General features: G+C 38.4%; 1 protein-coding gene across 1 annotated transcript in view; it reads right to left on the reverse strand.

Annotated features, from left to right (window-relative positions):
• The window catches only part of RXFP1 (relaxin family peptide receptor 1), an 86264-nt gene extending 60848 nt beyond the window's left edge, over positions 1 to 25416 (reverse strand). Inside the window, exon 1 of the mRNA XM_074338389.2 lies at positions 25147 to 25416. Within this exon, the coding sequence (XP_074194490.1) occupies positions 25147 to 25195 (49 nt within the window). The 5' untranslated portion in view covers positions 25196 to 25416. The remainder of the gene's footprint in view (positions 1 to 25146) is intronic.
• Positions 25417 to 26776: the final 1360 nt, after the last annotated feature.

A 26776-nucleotide genomic window follows, 5' to 3' on the forward strand; every position in this document is an offset into this window, starting at 1 on the left:
TTTAACATTGCTGCTCTGAAATCAATGCAGTCACTGCACTAAAGGCAGTTCTGCTCACTTAAATTTAAAATAAAGTAGGTGAGCACATTTAATTAAAATGTTTATAGTGATTCTGTACAGCTATGACTTGTGTTAGCACTAAGGTTAAGAGTTTTCATTGGATTCTGTAACTTATTTTCAGCATTTGAAATCCTTTTTACAATCTATGGAAACTAAGCAATATTCCTATTTTCTAAGATAATTACTCACATCATCAAAAGTAGTTTGCTAAAATACCTTGTTAGAAGAAAAACAACAAACAAAATAAACAAAAACCAAAACAAACTCCCTTTCAAAAGATACAAAGACAAACTTTCCCTATATTCAATCCACTTATTTTTAAAGATAATTTCTATTTTCAGTGATGATTATCAATAACTATTTCAGATATCTAGAAACAAAACAAATAAAAATATCAGATGTAATAGAGGATTGTTAATTTATAGGGTGTAATTATGGATGTATATATTTATATATATAGTTCAACACTTTGAGAAATGAGATAGATATACATCTATTGATCTAAGATATTTAAGGTATATCATTAAGTTACAGAAAGTATATTGAACAACAGTCTATACAGTTTGAGCTTATTTACATAAAATAAAGGATATATAACAGTTGCATTTATAAAGATATGATATATTAACAAGAAAGTGCTAACAGTGGTCATCTTTAGGAAATGGGACCAATAATCTCAAAAGAAAGGAGAGATATTACTCTGCAGTTTATATGCTTAGGAAAATTTGGACTTTAAAAAAAAGTGTTTAAAAGTATTTTATTAATAATAAAAAAATAATCCAAAGCTATTTAGAGATAATTCAAATATGTGAAAATTTGATTTCTTAGCTATAGATTAAAAACAAACCCTGATCTGTAATACTAGTTAGTTTTCTTTAGACCTTTCAAAACAAGGTAGGATGAGGCCAGTGGTTCTCAATCAGGGATGATTTTGCACCCCAGGGGACATTTGACAAAGTCTGGAGACATTTTTATTGACACATGTGGAGGATGCTATTGGCATCTAATAGGTAGAGCCCAGGGATGCTGTTAAACATCCCACAATGCACAGGACAGCTCCCCCAAACAAAGATTTATCTGTCTTAAAATGTCAATAAAGCCCAGGTTGAGCAACCCAGGACTAAGACACTGGTGCAGAATCACTGGGAACAGTCCACGCTGGCAGACTACCAACGCATGGACTAGGCAATTAATTACCTCAGTGGCAGTTCATCTTTAGTCGAGATATTCTAATTGATTTCAAGAGATATTAGAAGTAGACAGACATTACCAGAGACATTACTGTGCAGCTGTTGTATCTCTTGAAAGGTTGTGATCGTTGTTGTTTTTGACGAGTAACTTGGAAAAGAGGTTACAGTTTATGTCCACTAATGCCAGGGAGGATATTCATGTGAGTCATAAGGAATAATTTCTTAACTACAAGGATTATCAAACAATGACTGGGTTACTAAAATAATCTCTGGAGGTTTCAAAAAATTGGACAGATAATGTAAGTATATTCTGCCAAAAATAGAGGAATCAGCCGTAGAATATTTTCAGGATGCTTGAACTAGTTCCATGAATCTATGAATAACATAAGCAGAAGTTTAAAAGAAGCAATTGTTTAAAGGAACATTTTAGGCTTTACATTTGAGATTTTGGGATATGCATACTCTGTACACATAAAAAACCTTGAAACAAATTCAATTGTCTATACCTCCATAAAGCTGAAAAATAGCAAAAAAATTCAATTTGCCTGACAAAATCCAGATACTCAATATCTCTTTATATTGCCTCAGTCCAGTTTCTCTTTTTAAATCTTCTATTATGTTCCTTCTCATAACTTATATTATTAGCTCCAGATAAAATTGGTCACTGTGTGTGCCCAGAATTATGCCTTTCTCATTGCCTGTCCCAATTTCAGTCTGACTTAAGGCCTCACACAGAGCTGGTCCAAGGACAGACTGTTTTCCCCAAATGTGCCATGCACATTACTGCCTCCTACCAATAAAATGGCAGTGGGGTGGGCAGGGTGGTTTTCTTATTTATTTGCCAATAGCCTATGCTTTCTTCAGGATTCAGATAACACCTCCTTCTGAAAGCTTCCATTTCCTCCTCAGACTGGATTATGTGCCTCTTTTCTGTTTTATTAGCATCCTGTACTAATCCCATCTCATCTCCATGGTGCACTGTATTGTAACTGCTGTCCATGTATGTCTCTTCCGTCAGCTCTCTGAGGGCAGAGACCACGTCTCAAATCATGGGCAGATGCTCTGTGCTTAGTTCGCATGGCTGTTTGTTTGTTTATTTAATTTTTCAATTGCAGTTGACATTCAATAATATTTTATACCAGTTTCATAGCATGGTAGCTTAAGATGGCAATACATATTTATGAATAATAAATGAGAATGAAAGATATGTGATGAATTGGATTGCATAGAAATGGACTGATTTTTCATGAGCGCTATCTACTATTGTTACCAGTTTAATAGTCCATGCTGTATTTCACTATTATTCTCCCGATATCATATCATTAGCTTAGGAGAAAAATAAGGACATGCCTATTACAAATAACTTCCCACGAAAACCAAGCAAAAAAGAAAAAAAAAAAAACTGAGAAAAGTTAGGTTTTGTGATACGTTAAATTTTTAGTAAGTTCATATCTTTCAATTCTTTCTATTGAATTTGATCTGATTTTTTAAAAATCTTGTCTCATTTATGGGTATCTGATAAGTTGGTAGAACAACATCTGAAGATAATACGTGAGGTTTGTTTTCTCCAGGAGTCTTCACTCATTTATTCAGTGATATTCATTGCTACATAGGGAGGGCAGTTATAGCCTAGAACCAAGAAATATATTACTACCTGAATTAATTCATAAACTTTTAGCTGAAGCAATATCGAAAGCCCAGATTTCCATTGCAAGAGCCAAGCTTTTTGGGGGATAACGCTTTTTTTTTCTCTAAGCTCAAAAAGGTTGACTTGTCTGGAGGACATAGAACACAGTGTTTATAGATAAAGCACAGAGTAAAGAGAATGTATATGCGATAGTTAATTTTATGTGTCAACTTGGCTAGGCTATAGCTCTGTCTAGTGGTTACTATGAAGGCATTTTGTAAATGTTGTTAGCATCGACAGCCAGTTCACTTTAAGAAAAGGAGATTCCCCCCAATAGCATGGGTGGGTTTCACCCAATCAGTTGAAGCTATAAGAGCAGAAATTGAGATTTCCTTGAGGAAGAGGAAATTCTACCTGTGGACCAGTGACAGCTCTTTCCCATGAATTTAAAACTTGCCCAGCCATACCTCACAATCAAGTAAGCCAGTTCTTTGAAATGAATTACTCTATATCTATACCTGTCTATGTATACATATCTTAATATATGCATAGGCACATACATACAAATAAATATATAAACATAAATAATATAAACATAAAAATCACTTCTTATATCTGTGATTTATTCCATACGTATATTTCTCTCTCTATATATATTTTCCACTCTCTATATCTGTCTCTCTATATATATTTCTCTCTATATATATTGTTTCTCTGGTAGAACCATGACTGATTTAGCATATGATGAGGTAGTTTCCTGCCCCCCAAAGATATAAGAATCCACCAGAAGGCAGGAGGAAATGGATTAGAGGGAACCTCTATCCCCCTGGGCTCAGACCAAACAGACAATCTGGAGAGAGGATGAAAACTATGCCCTGTGCGAGGAAACAGGAATCACAAACTGCAGTGGCCCATCTCCATCCCCATCACATGGTGTAGCCACAAGAGAACAGAAACGGAGATGTGGTGTGTTTAAGGACAGAGACCGAAGGCCACTTTCTACACTCTTACTTTACGAAACCCTGGACTGGAATGGAAGAATGTCCAGAAGTCTACCAGGCTCCCCATGGGCGATGGAAGTAGTCCAGAACGAGCGAGCCAACCACTAGAGGCCTCATGAGTGGGAGGAAGGTACAGACTGCCCTCCATGACGCAGCACTAGGAGTGTCGGGGAGCAATGGCTGTGACAAGGACACAGAACCAGGAACTAAGGATGGGTGGTGTGGTTTCCCATGTGAATGACCTAGCAGTGGACATAAAGGACCAAAAGCACATTCCCCTCCCACCAACGTCTAGATGACGAAAATCATGGCTCCACTCGGAGTATTCCTGGAGAGACGAGGAGACATGGGAGGTGGAGCGCCTTCAACTGGCAAAATATTAACCCAAAACATATTGAAGGGAAAAAAGTAGGAGCAGAAGTAATTGGATTACTTGGAAGTAGATTAAATTTTCTGTTATATGGTGAAGTGGGCATTCAAGTTCATTTTAATTTCAGAGAAGTAAAGGAAGTTCCATGATGTTTTTGCCCCTAGGTTCCTAAAAGGAGTTTTACTGTTTCTGTTTTACTTGTGTCTAAATTGTATATTTTTCAATATGACTAGTTGCAGCCACATTTTAAAAATGGCATATTCTATTGTGGGTGCCTATTTTTAAAAACTGATTTAAAATCAAGCATGGTGGAGCTCAAAATACATTTGCAATGGGTTCTTTCCATGACAGAGCACTGAGATGAATTCCAACCTTATCTACTCAAAGGCCACTAGGCTGCTACCACATAAATCCTTTCTGGAGGAAGGTAGCACTTTAAGCAAAGTGTGCAGGACTAGCTCATCTGGCATGTCTGGGAAGGAGCTGCTTGGTTTACTCTGCACGCTCAGTGATGGCCTATATCTGGGAAGCATTCGGTAAATCTTTATGAGTGAATAAGTAGATCTCTAAACAGAGTAGTTGAGATTTATGAATCTGGCTTTTTTGATTTGCAGCACTGAAAATTTGCCCTTTTGAGACGTATTTTTGTGGCAAAGCCACAACCTCAGTTACATCTAGCTGTTTCTCCCAGACCTGCACTTGTACGGCTAATCTTGGCAGGAGAAAAGCACATGATCCATTTCAAATCCAGGACCACACCTAAGGCGGTCCTTAACACTGACCCGCAGTTGTTCCCTTCCTCCATACATTCTCTCCGTTTCCTAGGTGATGATTTTATTCCTTCTCTCCTCAAACCTCCAGCATCTCCTCTCCCATCTTCCTGCTTCAGTGATAAAAGCAAGGTCAGCAGAGTAACCCCGCAAGTGCCCCCTACACATCTCCCCATGGACCACCCTCCTGTGCTCTGCCTTCTTGCCCTTGTTATGGATGAGCTGTCTTTGCTGCTGCCTAAAGCCAGTCCTACAGCTCAGCTCCAGGTTCCACTCCCTCACTCCTCTCAGGACACACTTCAGTGGTTCTCCCTTACCTCAGCATCATCAATTTTACCTCTTTCCCCCATCATTCCCAACAACCTGAAAACATGCTGGCATGTCTTCCTTTTTAAAAACTAGACAAAGCAAAAAAAACCCCCCAAAAACAAAAAACAAAAACCCATCATGGCCCATACCACTTACATCCCCATTTCTTTCTTGTCTCCCCTTTTTAGCAAAGCTTGTCAGAAGTTTCTATATTGGTGTGTCTGGCTGAATTTTTGTTTTTAGCTTTACTTCTAAAGTTTTGGAAATCTACTGAACACAATATTAACATGCCCTTGTGAATGTGGGCTATATCACGTTGATGGTGCTTTCAGGGCCTTTTGAGGGGACTTGTGTCCTAGGAGTTCTGTCAGTTTTTCAATCGTCCTTTTCCACAATTCTTCACTAGCTGTCACTTCAACTATCATTAATTTGTCTGCCTCTGTAGTCTCAGTACTCTAATTACCATTTCTAATTTATTATTTGAATCAGCTATAACTAAAATTGCAGATATTCAGACGTGATAGACGTTTGAGTAAAGAGTGAGCAAATAAGCTAAGAATGAGAGCCTGAAAAAGGACATGATTTCCTTCCTACTTTCTTTTTTTTTTTTTTGCTTAATGTCTGGGTTTTCAAAAATCAAAGTTTTTGACGTTCTAGGATAAGGGATCTTCAGTTGGATAAGACATTATTATAAACATTGCTTAGGGCTTAGTATTCTGCCACGATAAGCATTCAGTCAGCATTTATTTAATAAATGTACATTTTTCCCAACACATAGAGTAGTCAAAATTTCTAAAGTTTCTATTTATACCTTTCTAGCATATATCTCAAACTATGACAAAACTCTTTTCTTGACTCTCCAACCATAATTTATTCCTGCTCACTGATGAGATAGCAGTTAGTTTTATTTATTATGCTAGTAGTGCAGCCAAGGAAAAAAGATCCTAAATCAAGGGCAGTTGTATTTCTTCTTAATAGCTCTTCCATTCAGCATCTTATTTCCATTCCTACTGTCTCAACTGTGATTGCAATCTGTATCATCTCACATCTGGGTAATACGTTTTTAATGGCTTCCCTGAGATTATACTTTAGACTTATAGTCAAAGCATCCCAACTAGCCACAACCTAGTTTTTTAAATCTAAGAATCCATTACATTAACTTTTCAGTCTGATTAGTAGTTTTTTTCATTCACGTTTTGGAGCATTTAATGTATTTTAGGCACTGTGCTAAGCACTTTACATGCCTCATTTCATTTCATCCTTATAACAATGCCACTAAATAATTATTAATATTATCATGATTTTACAGGTAAAAGACAGAGGAATAAGTTACTTGGGGATCACAGAACTACTAAGTGGCAGAACTGAGATTCAGACTCAGGTCTGTCTGATTTTAGAACATGCATTTTTAACTGCTGTGCCTCTACTAGTCCCCCATATTGACTATGAGCCCCTGAAAAATCATTTCACTTCTGCCTCCCCTTTTGTGGTGTATGACAGTGTCCCTGCACGTCTTTGTTTTTTTTTCACCTTAAGTCTTACTTTTCATAACCAAGCTCAGTTATACCTTTGAACTGACTTCTGTTCTGGGTAAACTATTCCTCTTTTGAAATCTTTCAGTGCAAGGATGAGATGCTGCTTCATTGGGGGCATTTCATGTTTGTGTTGCCCTGAGTATTCCAAGATATTTCCTCACAAGGTCAAAGAAAAACATGATGCTTCTAAATAGACATTTTCCTATTGTTTCTTGACAGTGTATTGGAGAAGGCAGCTTTATAAATCCATGGTTCATATGGAGCTATGGTTTCCAATGAAGAGAATGGTTTATTGCCTTAGCTTCTCCTTCCTTCATATTTAAAGAGTAAATAAAAAAAATAAATACAGGGGGAAATACAATTCTCTCATTATTTTTCCTCTTTAGAGAAATTTTCAAAAATAAACTGAATTAATGAAGCCTCATAGAGAACTTTATATTTAAATACCCAAGGTATGGGAAAGAGGGAACAAACAGCCGAGAGGAAAAATATGTACTGTGTATTCTGAGTGGCAGATACTACGTTACTGACTTAATAGGTTATGTTTTATTCTTGGCTGTGGCTCTAAATTGATGGGCAAATTTGGGCAAGTTACTTCATCTTACTGGATTGCAGGTTTCTTCACATGTCAAAGGAGACAGTTCCGGCTGCTATAATGTTATTCGATTCTAGGCGGAAGATGAAGTGTTAATAAAAATAATTGAAAGTTCATTTTTCAACAGAAAGTACTAGAGAGAAAAGATAAATGAAGTAACATAGAGAAGAAACATAGAGTGGAATTAAGAAGTAGGGAATAGATTTAAATAGTGATTGGGAGGAGTCAGAGAAAGCCTTAGGTGCCTACCCATTATCCATTTTCCCCTTTCTCTCTAATAAGGGAATTCCCATTTTGTTTGTGGTGACGATGCATTCAGTACTGGACGATGAGATGACTGGCGTCAACATTAATGATACTTCTGTTTCCCGCTGTCCCTGCTGTCTTGGCAGTGAGGCATGGCTACGTGACCAAATTCTGACCAATGAGATCTACAAAGTAGAAGTCTTCTCGGGGGAATTTCTGGAAAAGCTATTGCTTTCCCTTTCTTCCTGCTTTAAACACAGACGTAAAGCCTGGCGAGACAGTGGCCATCTTTCTATGCATCAGGAGATGAATGTTTAACATAATAACCAGTGCACAGAGGATGGTGGAATAGAAAGGCAGAACGAGCCTGGGACCCTCATGGCATGGCCAGACTGCTGCTCCAATGCCAGCAAGCACTTACTTGGGACTGTGCTCACGCGAGAAAATTAAATTCTTTTTTGTTTAAGCCACCGTGGTTTGGTCTTGCTCTTTGTTGCATCGGAATGCATTTCTGATAGAGAGGGGATCGATGAAAATAGCAATACAGACTCTACCCTGGAGGGGAGCATGAGAACCATGAGTGTGTCTAGGTAAAGGAAGCCTGAAAATGATTGCCTGCAACAGGTGAAGACAAGGTAGGGTTACGGCTTCAGAAAGTTCGTCAGGATAAATAAATGTAATGTCTTTGTTTCAAGATTGGCGGAGCACAATGGAAAGAACAAGCAAGACGTGAAAACAAGAAGTTCTGAGTCATAATTTTAAAGAAAATTTGATGCTAATGGGAAGAGACGTTAAAAGGAGAGCTGGTACATGTCTATGATAACTTTTGTAACAGTCTTGTGTTTGCAAAAGGTATACTTTTTAGGTACACATAAGAGAGTATACATACTCCTGGACCAGACAAACCCAAATTGAGAAATGTTCTACAGAACTGGCCTACATTCTTCAAATCACATATCACTGTCTTCAGATTAAAGGAGACCACAAAGCTATGGCTGCTGAATACATGGTGTGATCCCGGGTTGGAGCCTGGATTAGAAAAAAATATTTTTTTTTTCTATAAAGGTCATAATGAGGACAAACTGATGAACTATGAATATGGTCTTTATATTAGTCTTATTTTATCAATGTTAAATTTCCTGAATTTAGTAATTGTATCGGGGCTTAGAGAATGCGATTCTTAGGAGACACTGGCTGAAGTCTTTAGGTGTGGAGAGTCAAATGTCTGCAACTTACTCTTAAATCATTCTGCAAGAAAAAATATGTACGTATGTGTGTATGTTTGGTGAGAGATAGAAAGCAAACGTGGGAAAATGCTAACAACGGGTGAATCCAGGGGAAAGGCATATAGGTGTTTATAGTGCCACTTTTGTAATATTTCTGTAGGTATGAAATTTTTCAAAGTAAAAAAATGTTTTTGTCTTTTTTAAAATAAGTTTGGTAAATATTTTAATATTGAATTTATTGCAGCTGAAACAGGTTGTAGTTTCTAGGTTTTAAAATTTTTATTATTTGAAGAATATTTAACTCCCCCGTTGCCTGGTATTTGAGCATATACCCACACAATTTTTGAGTAAATATGAAATTACCCAGATACCACATACATCCGTGTGTGCATATGTAATGTACTCATATGTGTGCTTTTAGCTTTCTGAGAATTAGGGATGTAAGACAAATAATTTTCATGCCAGAAATATTATTTTTAAGATATGTCATTCCATATCATTTGTGTTTCTATGATTCCTCTCCCCCGCCTCCCATTTTTAACACAAAGGACAATGTCAAAGGCATTTACAGGCTATGAGAGCTGGAGAAGGTTTTATTGGACATGACATAGATGTTTCATGATGCATAGTGAAAGGATATTACCTTTTTAGGGGGATACGATAAGCAGGATTGTGAATGTCATTAAGAGGCAGCTCAGGGAAGTGACTACTGGCCAACTGCATATCTGCAGATGACAGGTTAAGTGGCCAGTGATTCCTTTTTAGAATTCCCATGAAACCTATTATTTTGTTAATGACAGCTACAGTGGGCTTAATTTTAATGCTTTCCCATACAACCACTTATTATTCGTCAAAATCAAAGAAGCTTATTTAAATCTGAGTGCTGGGCTATCCTGCTTTTTCCTTTTCTTGGAATTACCTCATTGTCCTCAGACAACAGAAGTCCCCAAGGCTTGCTCCACACACCTGTACTGCCGCTCACAGCACAAGCTAAGTGTGGCTGCCATGGGACAGGGAGGTTATTCTTAGAAGTTCCCAGTCGTGTCTCTGCAGGTTTTATAACTTCTCAGTTTTCTCTTCTAGAACACGGGGATTAATAAATCTCCCTCCCAAGTTTCCTGGTATGATCAGATGAAGCTAATGGATGTGAAAGAGTCCCTCACCGCCTTTCCCAGAAGTCACATGGACTAAATGTGCATTTCTCTTCTTTCTAAGTCCACTGGTCTTAATTTCCAGGTTACTTCTCTTGTAACTAACAATTGTGCTAAAAATATATTTAACAGAATCTATAGCATCCAGTCAATCACCAATTCATGACATGGTAAGCACCATGGGATAAATATTGGCTAAGATGCCAAGAGTCACATGGGGCCCACTTCGATGCTAGGACCTTCTCTGATACCAAGTAGATACTGCTTATGCCTTTCTTTTCTTATAAATGTCTACCAGGAACTAGTTAACACGCTTCTTAATCTTTCATAGAGCTCCCCCATCCTCAAACCATTCATGGTTGAGTTCTAATGAACATGGGTACTTAGTTTGTGTTCATGACTGCCTATCTTCCTGGTCTGTCCAAAATGCCATCTCAAATTAAGAGTGAAGCCTGTGATTGGAATGGGCTATTAATTCAGGTGACGAGGTTAAGCAGTGAGGAAGGATTCATTTTCTCTTCTTTGGTCATATCCTGTTATTGCAGTTGCCCTGGGGCTGACTTTGAGTGGCTGCCTGCTGACCCGCTCACCTGTACCCAGCTCACTAGACCAGTAAATGGGTTAGATGCTCATCTGTGGTAGGTAAGAGAAAGCACCCTTTCTCTAGGATTGAATTTTTAAGCAGAGAAGCCACAGATTCCATGATATTTTTCTGCATATTCTTTTCTCCTTTAAAAGTAAATTCCTTTTGCGGCTCTCAGATCCTTACAATTCTCTTTGCATTCTCTCATCTTTTATGGATAAAGGACTCTCTTTCTCTTTGCCCCTCACTTCGCTTCTGCGATCCTTCAGCATGGGCTGGAGACAGTCTCTCCACAATGACCTCAAATGTGTTAATTCTCAGCTCTGCTTCTCTCCCCATAGTGTCCTCTGCTGTCATTTCTTAGCTGTGGTTCTCTCTCCCTTGGACTTCCTGCTTTCACTCTAGCCTCTTTTCAACCTGTTCTCCATCCAGCAGCCAGAGGGAGCTTTTAAAAATAAGTTAGATCATGGAAATGTCCTCTTTCAAACATCCCACTATTATCCCATTTTTCTTCAGATGAAATCCAAACTTTTTATCCTCACCTTTCAACCTCACCTGAATGAGCCTCTCCTTCTCGTATAGTGACTTGGTTTCTTTCCAATTTTCCTTCCTCACCGAATTCAACTGTTCTCTGGACGGGCTAAATCTGGTTTTAATTTAGGGTCTTTGTGTTAGTTGTTCCATCGACCTGGGTGCTTGGATTGTGCTTCCCCTGGGTCACATGGCTGGCTATTCCTAATTACATAGGTCTCAGCTTAAATATCTCTCCCTGAGGGAGAGTGGGATCACTCCATCTAAAGTCCCTCCACATTCCTTGCTAATTATTACACCCCCCCCATTCTTCCTCACAACACTCATTACTATCTGAAACATTTTACTTATTAATTTACATTTTTGTGACTTGACCATCGCCACCAGAATGTCAATTCCCATAGGTGAATGAGTGATCTTTCTTGTTTTGTCCACAATTGATTTCTGAGGCTTGTATTGGTGCTACACATATAGAAGGAAGCCAAAAAACAAACAAACAAACAAAAAAACAAAAAAAACTGAGCAAAGGAGAATGAATAATTGTCTATGTATGTGACACATGTAGAATAGTGCTTTTAAATGGTGGTGCTGTGAAGATCTCCTTAATGGGTATGGGCCTTCTCTCCAGACTGGCTTCAGCTAGTGAGGACCCAATTTCCAATTTCTATAAATATCCCCCAAAAGCATCCCAGCGCTAATCCTAGTCTAGTCAGCCGCCAAGTATTTGTTTCCTCAAAAGACGTGAGCCCTTTACCAGCTTCATAGCGACTCTAGGACTACAGATTTGTCTCCGGAACAGTTAGACTAAGGAGCCTCAGCTGTTTTCTTAGGGAAAGGGGAGGAAAGGATGCAAGGAAGTGAAAAATAAGGAAAGAAAGAGATAAATAGAAGTATTTGAAAACAGGACTAACTCTTCAGTAAAGCTGCTGGTGGAATAATACTGTATTTACCTCAGCTATAGTTTGTTATCAAATGATGGTGAAAATCCTAAAGAGTAATTGGATTTTAGTTTTGGAACCTAGACTATACATCTGTATTAATCAAGGGAACAAAAATCTATTTTCCTAGATTAGTTTGGTTTCTATAAATTGACAAATTGGCATGGGATTTACTTTTCTAGGGGAAACAATAAACAAAACTTTGTACATTTCATATGTATGGAATTCTTTCAGCCTCCCAGTATAAACCCTATTTAGCACACCAATATCACAACTCCAGAATGTATATGATTTTCTGACTGTGTTATTTTTAAAGAGTCAATACAGCTTCCAAATGTGCACTTAATTTGTAACAGAAAGTAATTTACCCAGTGCAATGATATGACTTAGTCCACCTGATGGCGATTCATTTTTGTTTTCATAAATGTATTGAAACTATTTTTCAGTTTTCTATGACTTGTAGTTATAACATTTCCAGTCATGTTAGAAGTCATTAGCTATGTTTTTTTATATAATGTATACAGTTTGCAAAAAGAGCCCATTTTCTGTCATGAACCTCTTTTAGTTCAATACTTGAGTTAATAATTACCTTCAAGAATGATATAAAGTATTTTTATTTTAAAGATGTTCTGGCAAGCTATATCTCTAGAGAAAATGACCATGGTTATACAGCTTTTAGGGAGATTAAAAATATGCTCAGGGTTGAGGGTATTGCTGATACATTTTTAATGTTGTGCCTTAAACTTGCAGCATCATTTCCTCTTACTCTCATTGTGTCCTTTATAAAGGAAAACCCAAGAAATAAAGTAATGAATGTACACCTGGGCATAAAACCTATCATGGATAGCGCTACTGATTAAAATGTAAATGTATTAAAACAGAGGGAGTAAAATTACATTCCTATATATATTAGGCCGTGGCTCCATGAATATGATATTTTAAATTATTTATATACATGCTGCTTTTCCACTGTTGGGAAATTATAGTTGCTGAATAAAAATCTTAAATTTGCTGGCTAATAACTTCTTAGTAACGGCCTTGTGTTTCAAAGTTACTCATCGATTAAAGAGTACAGATTGTACTTCTAGATAATCAGTACCTTCCATTGGATTCAAATGACTGCGCATAAACACTTTGTCCATTTATTTATTGTCCAGTCATTATTGCTCGCACCTTTGCTAACAATGCTTTCTGGTATGTTTTATCAATTCCCTTATTTGCAAATTGGATCCAAAAGCCCTATGCAGTTGAAGAAAACAGCACGTTAGAAAACACAAGAGAAATAGGAGGCGTGGTAAATACAGGCACAGAGTAGATCAAACTCTTGAGGGAATGAGGAGTAGAGATATAGTTGGACGTTAGTGAGCGTGATGTCAGAAAAGCCAGTCCTGTCACATTCGGAGGATTAAACAAAAGCTTTGAGTTGTGTTCCACACATATTTTGTCTATTTTATAGGTACCGGTCAGAGAGAAAATGTATTAGAAATGTATTAAGGTCCTAAGAAAACAATGTAAAAAACCCTGCAGCTGACCTGGCTTGGTCATAGCCTCTACCTCTCGAGTGACTCAAATGCAATGGCCACACCTCCTTTAGTAACTGCTTTTAGTTTCTCACATTGGAAACCATGTTTGGTAAGTTGCCAGAGCTCCTTCTTAAGGAATAAATCTCTTTATATCATTCCATGGAAAACCTCCATTCCAATGACTCATTTACTGTAGTCTGAAGTACATTCTTAAGTGTGGCTTACAAAGACATGATGACATAGTTCAATGATCTTCTCTAACTTTCTCTCCAGTCATTTGCTTCAGGCCTGCCCTTAAACCACCCCGCCTTCCTTGTCACCTCCTTCACCTTCCCTGCCCTTTCCCGTCTCTGCAGCCTTGCCCACGCTCTACCTGTTCCTACAGTGCCTTCTCCTCTTGCCTGGGGAAGCAATTAAGTGGTAGATCTGAACTACGTTCAACTTGCTTGGTTAGTTTGCCCATCTGTAAATGGGACTACGAACACATATCCCATAAAATGAGAGAAAGAATACATAACTCTGCGTCATGATTTTGGTGATTGTATGGTGAATGGGAAGAACTCAGACTTGGGTGTCAGATGAACCTGAGTTCAAGTCCTGAATTAAGCACTTCCAAATCTTGGCAAATTCCTAAGTCTGAGATGTAGTCTCTCATCTGGAGAGGTGAGGCTACATTACCCTTCCGGGTTCATGTGAAAATTTAATTAAACAACACTTACAAGTGTCTATCATTTAACCAGAACTTCAATAATGTAGCTGACTCTAACTACAACTGTAGCAATATAAATAACTCATGTCAATAATCAGAATCTGGTAACTGTGGTCTAGCGCATTTTTGTGTATCTACATATGGAGAATAAAACACATTAAAATAGATATTAAAAATGTGCAGCAATCCCCCCCAGAATAAATTTAAAAGTAGTGTTGGTTCCCGGACAACTAGAGGAGAGTGTTTGTGACAGCACAGCATCTAGGGAGGATGAGAGCGTCATGCCAGACTGTCTATCACAAGCTCCATTGCTTTTCTACCTTCCATCAGGAAGGATCTGTGAAAGAAAGTTAATAGATAAACACAACGATCTGGGAGTTTTCACAATTCGAATAACACTTCTCATTTTGATGCTCTCGTCTATAATACTGTGGTTAGTGTTGGTTAGAACAACAGGAAAAGAAAGCATATAGTAAAATGTAGGAGAAAGGCATTAAAAATAAAAACTACACAAAAGGTAAGTGAAATAAGAGGAAGCAGTTTGGGCAACAGAATGGAAGAGTCGGAGGGTATCATCCCAGAAGGGGTACAGGATTTTGAGTCATGATTTTGAGTTAGAATCCAAACAGAAAGGGTGCATTTTTGTGTGACCTAAGAAATACCAAATTCAGATACCCCTTTGATAAAGTGAATAAGTCTAACCACCGTTATGCACATATTGAAAATTTTGATATTCCTTTAGAAATTTTTTTGAAAGTGAGGGTAAACAGGTTCATTCACTTGTGTCCACTTGACATTATTGAGAAATACAGCTAAATATTTGACATTGGGTGTCTTGCAAATTCTCAAGTTTATATTTTACTAGGATATTTCATTACGATTTCAAATTACTGTGGCTTCATGCTTATAATTCCTGTTTACCAAGTAATCTGAGGGGGAGCAGCACACCCCACCCCAAAGTGTGCTACTCAGGCATGTGGACTGTTTTGAGCTGAAAGCAATTAAAACCTGGCAGACTCAGGAAAAGCTTTTGTCTTCCCCTTAATCGTCTGAAAGAATTTAGAAAGGGGATTGTCCCAGGAAGACAGCTATTATCAGAGGTACCTTTTCGTATCAGAAAGACTTCCCTGCAGGGCAGGGCAAACATCTCTTTACCAAACATTTGCTCTTTTCATCTTCCTGGAATTGTCTTCTTCCCCTTTAAAGTCCCAGACTCCCTTCTGCCTAGCTCAGGAGGTTATATAAGCTTTAATTACCTGATGGCTGGGAGGTGTGTGTGTGTGTGGGGGTGGGTGGGTGGATGGGGGGTCTCATATGTACAGAAGGGGTCTTCTGTATATATGAAGTTTGGTTTTTTTCCTGTTAATCTGTCTTATGTCAATTTAATTTTTAGATCAGCCAAAGAATCTAGAGGAAAGAAGGGAAAAGTTTTCTGCCCCTATAGTTTCATGCTTTTACGACAGATCCAAATATGCTTCTTTCTTGATTATTCCTTTTTTATCCTTCCACCACCAAAACTAGGCAGTACACTGTCTTGTACTTTCTTGCCTAGGGAAGGGAGAGCACAAAAGAACCTTTCTAGAATAGTCAAATTATTGCCTGAGTTCCAAACCCTAAATGTCATGGCTTTCAACGGCCTAAAACAGATGCTTGAGAGAGAGAATATTTTTTTCTTTTTATTTATGATTAGTTTTTGAATTCTACCATCTTAGCTTTAAATATCAAGACCAAATACTGAAGGGCATAGATCATTGAGTCAGTCTTTCCACAACCTGTAGCAGGGCATAAGCACGTCTGATGGCCTCGAAGCAGTTCTTCTGAACTTGGTGGGAGCTAAATGTGAGAACAAAACATCCTGTCGCTCTGGAATCTAAAACTCCTTAGGGGAACGCAGGGGGAGGAAATCACCAAGAAAGTTTGGGGGTGGGGGGAGGTTGCCTATGCAGAGGTGATTCTTATCTCGAATCCTAATATGATTCCCAAGGAAAGGGCAAGTCTCTAACAGAAGCCATATGCCCGCGTGTGGAGAGGGGACTGGGTGTCTATGGTGGAGGGCAGGCTAGAGACAGGTCTGAGTCAGCCCCAAACCCCTGACAGGCAAGGAAGGACATCTGAGGTCTGTATGCTTTCCTCAGAAGCCTGGCTCTGAGCAGTCAACATAAAGCTGTGCTGTTGTTTGGGTCAGAAGCATCTGGATTGCCTGGTGCTGGTAGCTGCAGAATATGGAAGTGGTTACATGCTTTGCGGGTGCTGATGCCAACACTCGGAGGAATGAGTTAAATGTCACAAGAAGCTGACAAATGACTATAGATGTACCTACATCTGCCCCTCTCTCTACCTGCCCTTGCACTTTGACATTTCAGAAGCTGCCCCTGAACCTAGATGCTATTGGGCAGAAGGGGAAAAGGCGGAGTAGGTAAGAATTCTTAAATGACTAAGATTGTGTTTATTTTTTTTAAAGTGCCTGATTTTTAAACCAAACTACTTTGAACTGGCAAATTTAAATGTCTATCATTTTATGTAGGAGTTATGAGCTCTAAGTTTAGTAATAGAAACATAAAATTTCATTTCTGCATATCTGGGATTTGTTGCCTAAAATACAATTTTTTTTTTTTTACCATATACTCGATCTAGTTTTGATTTACTTAATATTAATGAAGGGGGGAAACTATTAAAGTGTGTGTGTGTGTGTGTGTGTGTGTGTGTGTGTGTAATAGTTTATAACATGTTCCTCCACCCTCACATTTCCTTACAGAGAATGTTGGCATTGCCTTTTTAACCTCTGGACTCCTCCCCTACGTTGTGCTTTCTGAGGAAAAACAAAAAATAAAAAAGGACAAAACCTGAGAGGTGAATTCTCCTGAAACAATTAGTCAGAACAGAAAACAAACTTTGGGCCCAGGAAGACCTCGCAGCCGAGGGGCGTGTTTAGTTAGGAGTGCGTCAGGAGGGCTGAGTGATGGGGAAACGAGAGGCAGATGGGGTGTCCCCACACACAGCCTTGGAGCAAAGGGAGAAGTCTTGTGGGTGAAAAGATTCAAGGGCTGCTGGCGCTTGAAGAATGATGGAGAAGAGGAGAGAGCGCAGAACTTTAATAGGACTTGTGTAGCTCATTTATGATGCACTACTCTTCATATCTTTTCAGAGCCATGAATAAAGGTGACTACCTCATGCTAGACAAGTTTCTTTAAATGTGAACCCATTCGGAAACTGGGTCACATAGAATGGCTTTATAAGGGTTACATTAACCTCATCACCAACAGACACATGTCTTAGCTTGTTCCTTACCCTGGTCTATATCGAGGGCTGCTGGCTGATTTCACTGAATTCACCTTTTATCTCTGTAGGCTCGCTCTCTGTCCACAAACACTATTTATTTATATTCAACACCATTCAGCACCATTCTCTCTTTGATTCCTCCGTAGTACACCGCCTTGTTATGTTCCATGCTTCTTGATCAGTAAGTACCACATTCACTTTTCCTTCTTCATTGATCTGTTTAGGCATTCATTATAACTGTACCATAGGAACAATGGTATGGAGATATCACAATGATAAAATGTTTAGCCTTGACCTATCTGTTCACATTTTAATTTAATAATTATAGCTTGTGTCTGTTCATATCTATTTGTCTTAGATTGCGAACACCTAGAGGGAAGAGAATGAATCTATTTAATTTTTTTGTGCAGCTCCTCCTAGGTAATGACTATAATGGAGCATGAGAAGCATAGATACTGAACCTGCTATCTATGTTAGCATAGAAACTGAAAAAAAGATGCCTATGTGTCAGCAGCACGACAAAAAGATTTGTACAGATTTTTTAACATTGAAATGGATCTGATGGACAAATGATTTGCCACATGATTTCAGGTCAACACTAGAGATAAATGCTTAGTTACTGAGAAAAGTTATTGAATTTCAACAAAGACAATCCTTCTTTCCAGAGAGCATAAATTGTGCTGTTGGAGCTCAAAAGATCAGGGGTAAGGATTGCAATCAGAAGAGCAGAGAGAAAAAAACAACTAAATTTAACTTAGCCAAACCAGCCACCTCTCTTGATCTTAACACAACGAGAGAGGTTACATGGAGGTTAAGAGAACCTAACAGAAAGTTTGACTAATGACGTCTTCTTGTCTAAGTTTGAAATGTGTGAGAAAGTAGAAACATTTATAAACCATGAAGCAGTTTTGCAGTTTCCAACAAATCAGACACAACCAGGAAAGTAAAAATGGAAAATCTTGTGGACTACTGAAAATGAGTCAAGCATTTCTAGCCTGCTCTGGGAAAAATCTGTTAAAACATCAAAAGGCTGCGATGAGCTATGGAAGATGAGGGAAGAGGATAAAAAAGAAAGATAAGGATCAGAGGTTTTGTTAGTGAGCATAAAGGCAGCCTGAATTGTGTTCTATCTCAGAAACCAGTGCCTTATGCTTCTGAGAACTTAATCAGTTATTTTCATAATTTATACTTGTAATATGGGACCTGAATAAAAGCTTTTCTGATTTCTTTCAGCCGATCCAGGTACATACATTTATAAGTTTTGTTCAAAATTTATCAATTCATGTTCATTTGCATGTCTTAATTTATAACATTTCAATATCAAATCTGTAAAGTAACATTTATGTGTTTAAATGGCCACAACTGCAGAAAACTCAGGGTCATAACTTCCTTGTACTGTGAGGGTCCAATGTTGGAACCATCTTACTAAATACTGCAAAAATCAGCCCAAATGTCCATGAATCCAGGTAACCACAAAGTGGGTGTAGACATGTAATCTGCATAGAGTATATTTAATAGGCAGCTACCCTTTATGAAAATCCTAATTTGTGAGGAGGGGATATTAGGGAGAAGAGGCGGGTACGAATAAGAATTCTGGTTTCAAGTTTTGGGACCAAGAGAGCACAGTTTCTCTTTGTGTGGATTTTGTCAGGAGGGTTGGTGAGACTAAGGAATAGAGAGAATCGTTAAGATAAAAAAGCAGAAATCAAGTGTTAGGGGAGAAAGGAATTGGTTGATTAGAATTGGAAATCAATATCTGGGCCACTTGGAGGCCAGGAAAGGAAATGTTCCTGGGAAAAGGAAAGAAAATTCGCTTGGCACGAAACCGACTATATGTGGGAGAAGAGAAGAGGAGGAGAAACTGAGCACATCGCAGCATCAAAACTTGAAGGCGGTGGGGCAGTGACCAGGGAGACTTTGCAGTTCTCACATACCCACTTCATCTCAACGCAGGAACCAAAATTCAAAGACAGTCTCATTCCACACGAAAAATAAGAAAGCAGACTGGCATGGTAATGGATAGTTACTACCAGTGTGGGATTTATTTGCTACCAAATCATGAGTTGTTGAGTACCTTTGGGGAGCTTTATACGCAGTGAAGATGCACTGTGTTGCTTCTCTAAGTGTCCTTTCCATCCTCACAAAGTTGGAAAACATGTTACTCCATCTCAGGAAATTGTGTGCGTGCTAAGGTGCGGAGAGGGGGGAAAAGAACAAGTTCAGCGTGACGCTATTAAATGTGAACAGTCTCAACTCTGCCTCCTCTTTCTGTCACCAGCCTCAGCACAGGCAGGAAGACAGAAGAGATGGTATTCATTTTGGGGGAGGGGCGGGGAAGGAAGGGATAATGGGTGAGGTTAAGCACCTAGTTATTTGGTGCCTAAGCTGTTTCGGGGTGGGTATCTAGAGAAAAGAAAACATCTGTCTTGAAACTGGAAGACAACTGGCAACTACCAACTATTCCTGAGAAGCTGGCAAAGTTTTGTCCATTGTTGGCTCACTGGACATCTGTGTGGCAATACCCAAGTCTCATTTTTCAACTTGCAACACGGAAAGACCCCCCCCCCCCCACACACACACACACCTCAGGGAGATGGCTCCTAGGGCCAGATCCATTATCTGCATGGCCTGGGGAAGGACTGTAGCTTTATGGATAGTGTAGTTGTCTGGGGAATAGCCCTGGAGCATGGACTGGAGGGGAGAGGGCATGCAGATTGGGAAAACTTCCACCGGATCTTACGCTACTCTACGAATTCTAAAAGCCCCTTTCAGTGAAGTTCCTCTGGGCCTGATACAAGCATGGACTTGGGGAGAGAAAAGTATAATCAGAACCCTTCTCTCTTCTGTCCATATTCTCCGTGGTTGTGAGGATGATTTAAAGCATGGACCTACCATGCAGGTATGTGAAAAAGTGATTGTATTGCTTAAGTGTATTGGCAAAGTCTCAATCTTTGAGGACAGAATTTTGGTGGATAATAAATTGATTTTCATAACCTCAGTCTAGGTTCTTTCTATTATAAGGTGATATTTTACCCTTCTGATATTTCCTGCCCTTCTTATGCTACATATGAAATTTGGAGACCCACTTTTAAAAGTGATTAAAGGATAACAGAGCTGAAAACAAAAAGGAACACAGCTAAATGGCCCCAGTTTCTATGTAAAAACAAGGGCATTGTACTTTATAAATTTAAGTTACCTTTGAACTCAGAAAAGTCTGATTTTATGAAACTTAAGTTAAAAAAAAGTCCTTGAGAGACATAAGAAGAAACTGTCCAACTAGACAACAATTCACTTGAGACTCAGAGGGCGGGAGGCAGAAAAAAACTCTTCGTACTATTTTTCTTTAAATGAATTAGATACGAGTCAAGAGGAAAGGTTTTCAGGAGACACTAGTGCAACGAGATATTTTAATCAATGAAATAGCTCATATAACTGTACAGCCTCTGTGTTCCAGTGCATACTCCATCTCCTAACAAAAACAAAAAAGGATTTCAAATTGTAAGTGTTTTTTCTTTAAAAAGGATGAATCTTGCATTAAAGAATACATAAGATTATCTGGTGTCCTTTTTTGGAACTAATCACCTGGGTGACAGTTTCATCCAAAGGGGCCACCCCTGACTAGTGGTAGACCTGGAACTGGGTTCAGAGACAGGGGCTAAGCAGACAGCTGTGTTGTTCTGCTCCAAGAATGAGAACTTGAATCCCTGTGGCAAATAGGGGAGGGGTAGTGGAGGGAGGATGACGAGAGAGAGCGGTGGAGAGAGGAGCCAGCACAATGACAGAGGCAAGGGCTCCACGTGGCCTAAAGCCGCCAGTGAGAAAACCCCAATAGGCCCTGTCCCAAATAAAAATTCTTAGACATTTTTTGAGAGCACTGATTATTTATAAAAGACATATTTGTTATTATGGAAGATTTAAGAAACAAAGTGGCCTTAGTTTAATCAGGTAGTACTCAATTATGCAATGGATCTATATGACAAAAAAATCAGAGATCCAAATTACTATACAATGTAACTGTTTAACAGGATAATACCAGTTTCTAGCACTAGCAGCAGGAGACCTTGCTGTATACAGTCCTTTTTCCACTCGACTTTTGTCTTGGTTGCCATAGAGAACAAAACCTAAATTTGAAATATTAACAACTTGCCCCTGCTTCTCTCCAAAGAAGGAAAGAGCTGTTGGTTTCAGTGATGGATGATTGTCATTCTGATCAGGATGATGGGTGAAGGGGCAGAATTGAAGAAGATGAGAGCACATTGGATCACTAGGTATAAGACAGAAAATAGAGCTACTGGAGGTGTGGCAATAACGAGGGGAGAAAAATACCCAATAGGTAGATATCCAAGAAGAGGGCGAGGTAAGCTAACATAGGAATTAAGCTCATATTTATTGGTACTTCCTATGTGTACAGCTCTGTGCCAGGCGCTGGAAACAAAGTGATTTCTAAGCAAAATCCTGGGGTTAATACAGGTGGAGTCTAATTTTCTATACATTCAAGTTATTGACCTTTATATATACCCTTTACCCAGCTTCTCCTAATGGTAAAATCTTACACAACCATAGTACATTTTCAAAACTAAGAAATTCACACTGGCGCAATATAGCGAACTAGACTATAGACTGAGGAATTTCTCCAGGCTAAAAGGAAACGTTTTCTGAATCTTACTGTCTCCCTCTCCTTGTGCCCTTGTCTCATTGTTGGGTAATCCCAGATTAACTTGCTGTCTTCTCCACGCTACCCTTTCAGAGCAGGAATCATGCCTGGTCATCCTTTCGTCCCACTTACTGCTTACTCAAGTAGCTGGCATTCGGTAAGTATTTTGGGTTAAAATGCTGACTAATAATTGCTTAAGTCTATAAAGGGCTTAACGTTTGCAAAGCCCTTTTACACACATTACCTCCACTGAGAATTTCATGGCCTAGGGGAAAGAGCATAGGCTTTCAAAGCATTCACATCTTGGCATTTATTACCCTGAGTCGTGTGAGAAGGTACTGAATGTCTTTGGGCCCTGCCTTCCTTGTGTACTTAATTGTATTTACAGAATAGAGTTGTTTTGAAGACACAGGGAGGTAATTCATGTAATAAAAAACAAACACGGGGATCCGGGAGGTAGACAGGGTAAAAGAGATTTTATTGCCATTTTACAAACTAAGCCTCAGAGAGGGTAAGTCATTGTCAAAAAACCACAAAGCTGGTACATGATAGTGCTGCTAAGCACCTTAAGTCAGCTGTCTCCCATGACAACTGTTCCCAGGCAACTGGAAAGTGGATTAACAAACAAACAAACAAATAAACAAACAACCATGGGGCAGTTGCAGAGATTTAAGACTTCCCTTTTATGTCACTGTTGACTTCTTTTGCTGGACACATAGGAAATCCTCTCTTAGATGAGGCTGAGTGATGAGATAAACTAAAAGGGGAGTCATGGGTATGGATGGCTATTTCAGGGGTCCCTGTCAAATGCCCCTCCACTCCACCCACTCAGAGGGCCTTGGATGTCTATGCCCTCATCTTTTTTGCAAGGCAGAGAAGGATGAGGGCTTGGAGTTCTGTAGTACTCACAGTTGCATGATCAAAAAAAGTTTAAATCAAAAGAACTTAAATTTAAAAAGTTGTAGGGTTTTGACATTATAATCATCATTATTATTATCTATTTTAGATTTTCTGCTCATGAAAATAATTTTTTTTAATTGAAGTTTATTGGGGTGACAATTTTAGTAAAGTTACATAGATTTCAGGTGTACAATTCTGTATTACATCATCTATAGATCACATTGTGTGTTCACCACCCAGAGTCAGTTCTCCTTCCATCACCATATATTTGTCCCCTTTACCCTCATCTATCACCCTCCACCCCACTTACCCTCGAAAATAATTTTTTATTAACAAAAAAGAATATGTAAGCAGGGAACCTTTTTACTAACCTGAAATGACTGGTAGGTAGCACATTAGCCAAAGCTGCTTCTTAACCTGCCCTGAACACCTTTTGCACACCTACCCTTGAATTCCTCATACTAGAATGACTATTTGGAAGTATTCTTTGGTTTAATCAACCTATTCATTTTGTTGAAATGGAATAAGAGATGGTAGAATATGTTACTGATTTACGAGGCGGTAGGTGCCAAATCTCAAAACTCTGATAGTTTAAACACTTGGATTATAATTAGAAACACCCGGTTTCTGGCGGGTGTTTGCAATTTGATTCTTCCCCCCTAGTTAAAAAATGGGAATGTCAGTAATCAATATTAGAGATGGAGAAAGCTAGGAACTAGAATGTTTCTCTAGGATTCTGATAATTTTTTTGACTTTGATGCTCTCTCTCTCCTTTGACCATTAAAGTGAGGTGTACTAGAAAGCAGGAGGAAAGGAGAGAAAGGAAAAAAAAATCACGTTGGTGTGGCACATGCCATCAGAATTGGGAGAATAAGGATTTAAATTTATTCTGAGCCATTTCTTAATAGAATACCTTTGTGTAAACAAACTTTTGTAAACTTTTAAAAGATATGAATTTGGGTGGTAAACATATAATACAGATGATGTATTATAGGATTGTACACTTGAAACCTATATAATTTATTAACCAATGTCACCCCAATAAATTTAATAAAAAACTAAATAAAATAAGAGATAAGGGAATATAAACATGCTTGTGAATTCTAAATTTGTTAAATCTCATTCATGGCCAGGATCACAAAATACTAAAGTTACTCAGAAAGTTTTCTTTCTTGATTTGCTTTGACCTTCTCATCATTTATTACCCAAGAAACAAAAACCATTTTATTTCTATTTACATAATATAATTTAAATAGGGTTTAATGCAGAATGACTCTTTCCTTTGATTAAAAAAATTCTGAAAAATAACCTATGGCACACACAGAGAAAACAAAAGTTGTCATTATAGCAAAAGTAAAATGTCCATTTGGGCTTTTCATGTGTCTGTGTTTTTCATTGCTTTGTACTTTTCCATGTTTTTCTTTTAAGGGACAGTGAAAAACCTTACTAATTAAAAAAAGTTTTTAAATGCGTCTCCCTCTGAGGAGGCACACCTATGATATCAAATCACACAGGACTAGGACAACGGACTATTACAACCACATAAAAACTAGAGCAAATGTGAAGACTTCCCAGGATATTTCAACGGGCATATTCCTAGAACCTGATCTGTTTAGGGACTACTCCTCCTGAAATATTATAAAATGACTTATAAAATATTATAAAATGACTTATAAACTAATTGTTAATATCAGTTACACAAATTGGTTGCTATGAAGCATTGGTTGATATTGGCACGCTAGTCTTGCTTAAGTCCTGACACTGGCAACATATTCCAGTTTTTAATATAAATACCAGAAATGTATTAAGAAGAATAATTCTGAAATGAGATTACAGTTTTGTCAGAAAAAAGCATTTTTATCTCAAAAGCATCACGTAAGTAACATTTGTACTTGTGGTCATTTCATAAACTACTAAGGTATACAAAATTAAATACTGAGCATACTTACAATATTTTCCAAAAATCAAGAGGTAGAAGAGGACAGGACCAGATGTCATTTCCTTCTTTCTGAGCAACTGATTAAGAAAAGTGAATACAATTTAGTCTTGGTTTCTGAGTCGCATGAAGCTCACGGTGGTTGTGTGCTATTTCTGTCTGCAATCTTAGCAGCTATAAAGCAGTCCGCCCTCCTTTCTCTCTTATTTCCTCTCCCTCTCTCTTTCCATTCCCTCTTCTTTTCTTTCTTCCTTTCCCTCTCTCCTCTCTCTCAGACTCTCTCCTTCCCACCCTCCTTCTCTTAGAAGTCTTAATATGCTTCTTTACACACACACACACACACACACACACACACACACACACACACACACCCCACACACCCGCGCAAACACAGACAAAGCTCAGCCAGCTAGGAAAAGTTTCAGACAGAGAACGTACAGGCTTTTGTTGATGCTAAACATCTTGTTTCTATGTCCTGCGACGTCTACAAATCAGGGTGTGTATGAACACTGACAAACGTCTGAACTGATCAAGATCCCACTACTGGAAAGAAATTGAGCTAGAGATATATTACAAATGAAAAATATATTTTTCCCCCTCTATGATTTGGGGCTAGGAAAAGAACAGAACAAAAAACAGGGCAAAATTCTTTTGTGGAATGAAGTACAAGGCAAGAATTAAAGTGTAACCACAGCAATCTTTTATGATCTGTCTGAGTTTAGGCATTTGAATGATAGGTTATTGTTTGAAGAAAAAAATACAAAGAAATGAAAAGCAAATCTAAAATTTTCTTGAACTCATCAGTTTTACGACGGTGGAGACCAGGACCTGTCCTTGGTTGTGGAGTAAAGGCTTGCTGGGTTTGCATCATAGTCTGTTACTTTAGAGTTGTGTTGCTTATTCTTAGCTGAGCTTTGGCTTTCTGGAGGAAAACGTCTATCTGGACATTCAGCGCAGTTCATACTGAACGTCTGGCAAAGGTCCTTATGCATAATAGTTGATTACTAAATGGCAGCCATTCACATGACGGTGATTTTCATTATTTTTATCAGTGGGAAAAAGAGTATGCAAATGCAAAGCACATTTCCATGGAATGCATTTTCTTTTAAACAGGCTATATCATTCTTAGCATTTTGCAACTTTATAATTATTGCCAGAACAAGAGGGTAACCCCTTGACATGAGAAATGTGTTTGTGAGGCTAATGCCTCCTAACCACTCTACAGGTAGAATCTATTTAAATTACATTGACTTCACCATAAGAAGCCTATTTCTAAACGGTGGCTTCAAGGTTTTATTAACACTGCTTTTGTTCTTTCCTGTAGAAGTAATTAATACCGTGAGAAAAGAAATGATGTATAGGAAGCTTTACAAGTGCTTGTTCATTGATCAGTAGTTTTATTTAAGGAAGATACTGTTCTTTTGATAGACATCTTTATGATTAACTGAATTTGAATGCTCATTTAATGTTTAATAAGCGTTCATTAAGTGTTTATCATTTATAATAATACTTAAAATGTTTTAGAGTGGTTAATGATTTCTTAATTTAGTTTAGAAAGAGCACTTCCTGGAAGGATGTCGTGGGACACATTAAGGGGGACCCCCTAAGAATGTCCTCAACAGTAAAGCTGGGAAACATACATA

Source organism: Rhinolophus sinicus, chromosome 15 (genome assembly GCF_057876585.1).
Source record: "Rhinolophus sinicus isolate RSI-liver-muscle chromosome 15, RSI-T2T, whole genome shotgun sequence".
NCBI lineage: Eukaryota > Metazoa > Chordata > Mammalia > Chiroptera > Rhinolophidae > Rhinolophus > Rhinolophus sinicus.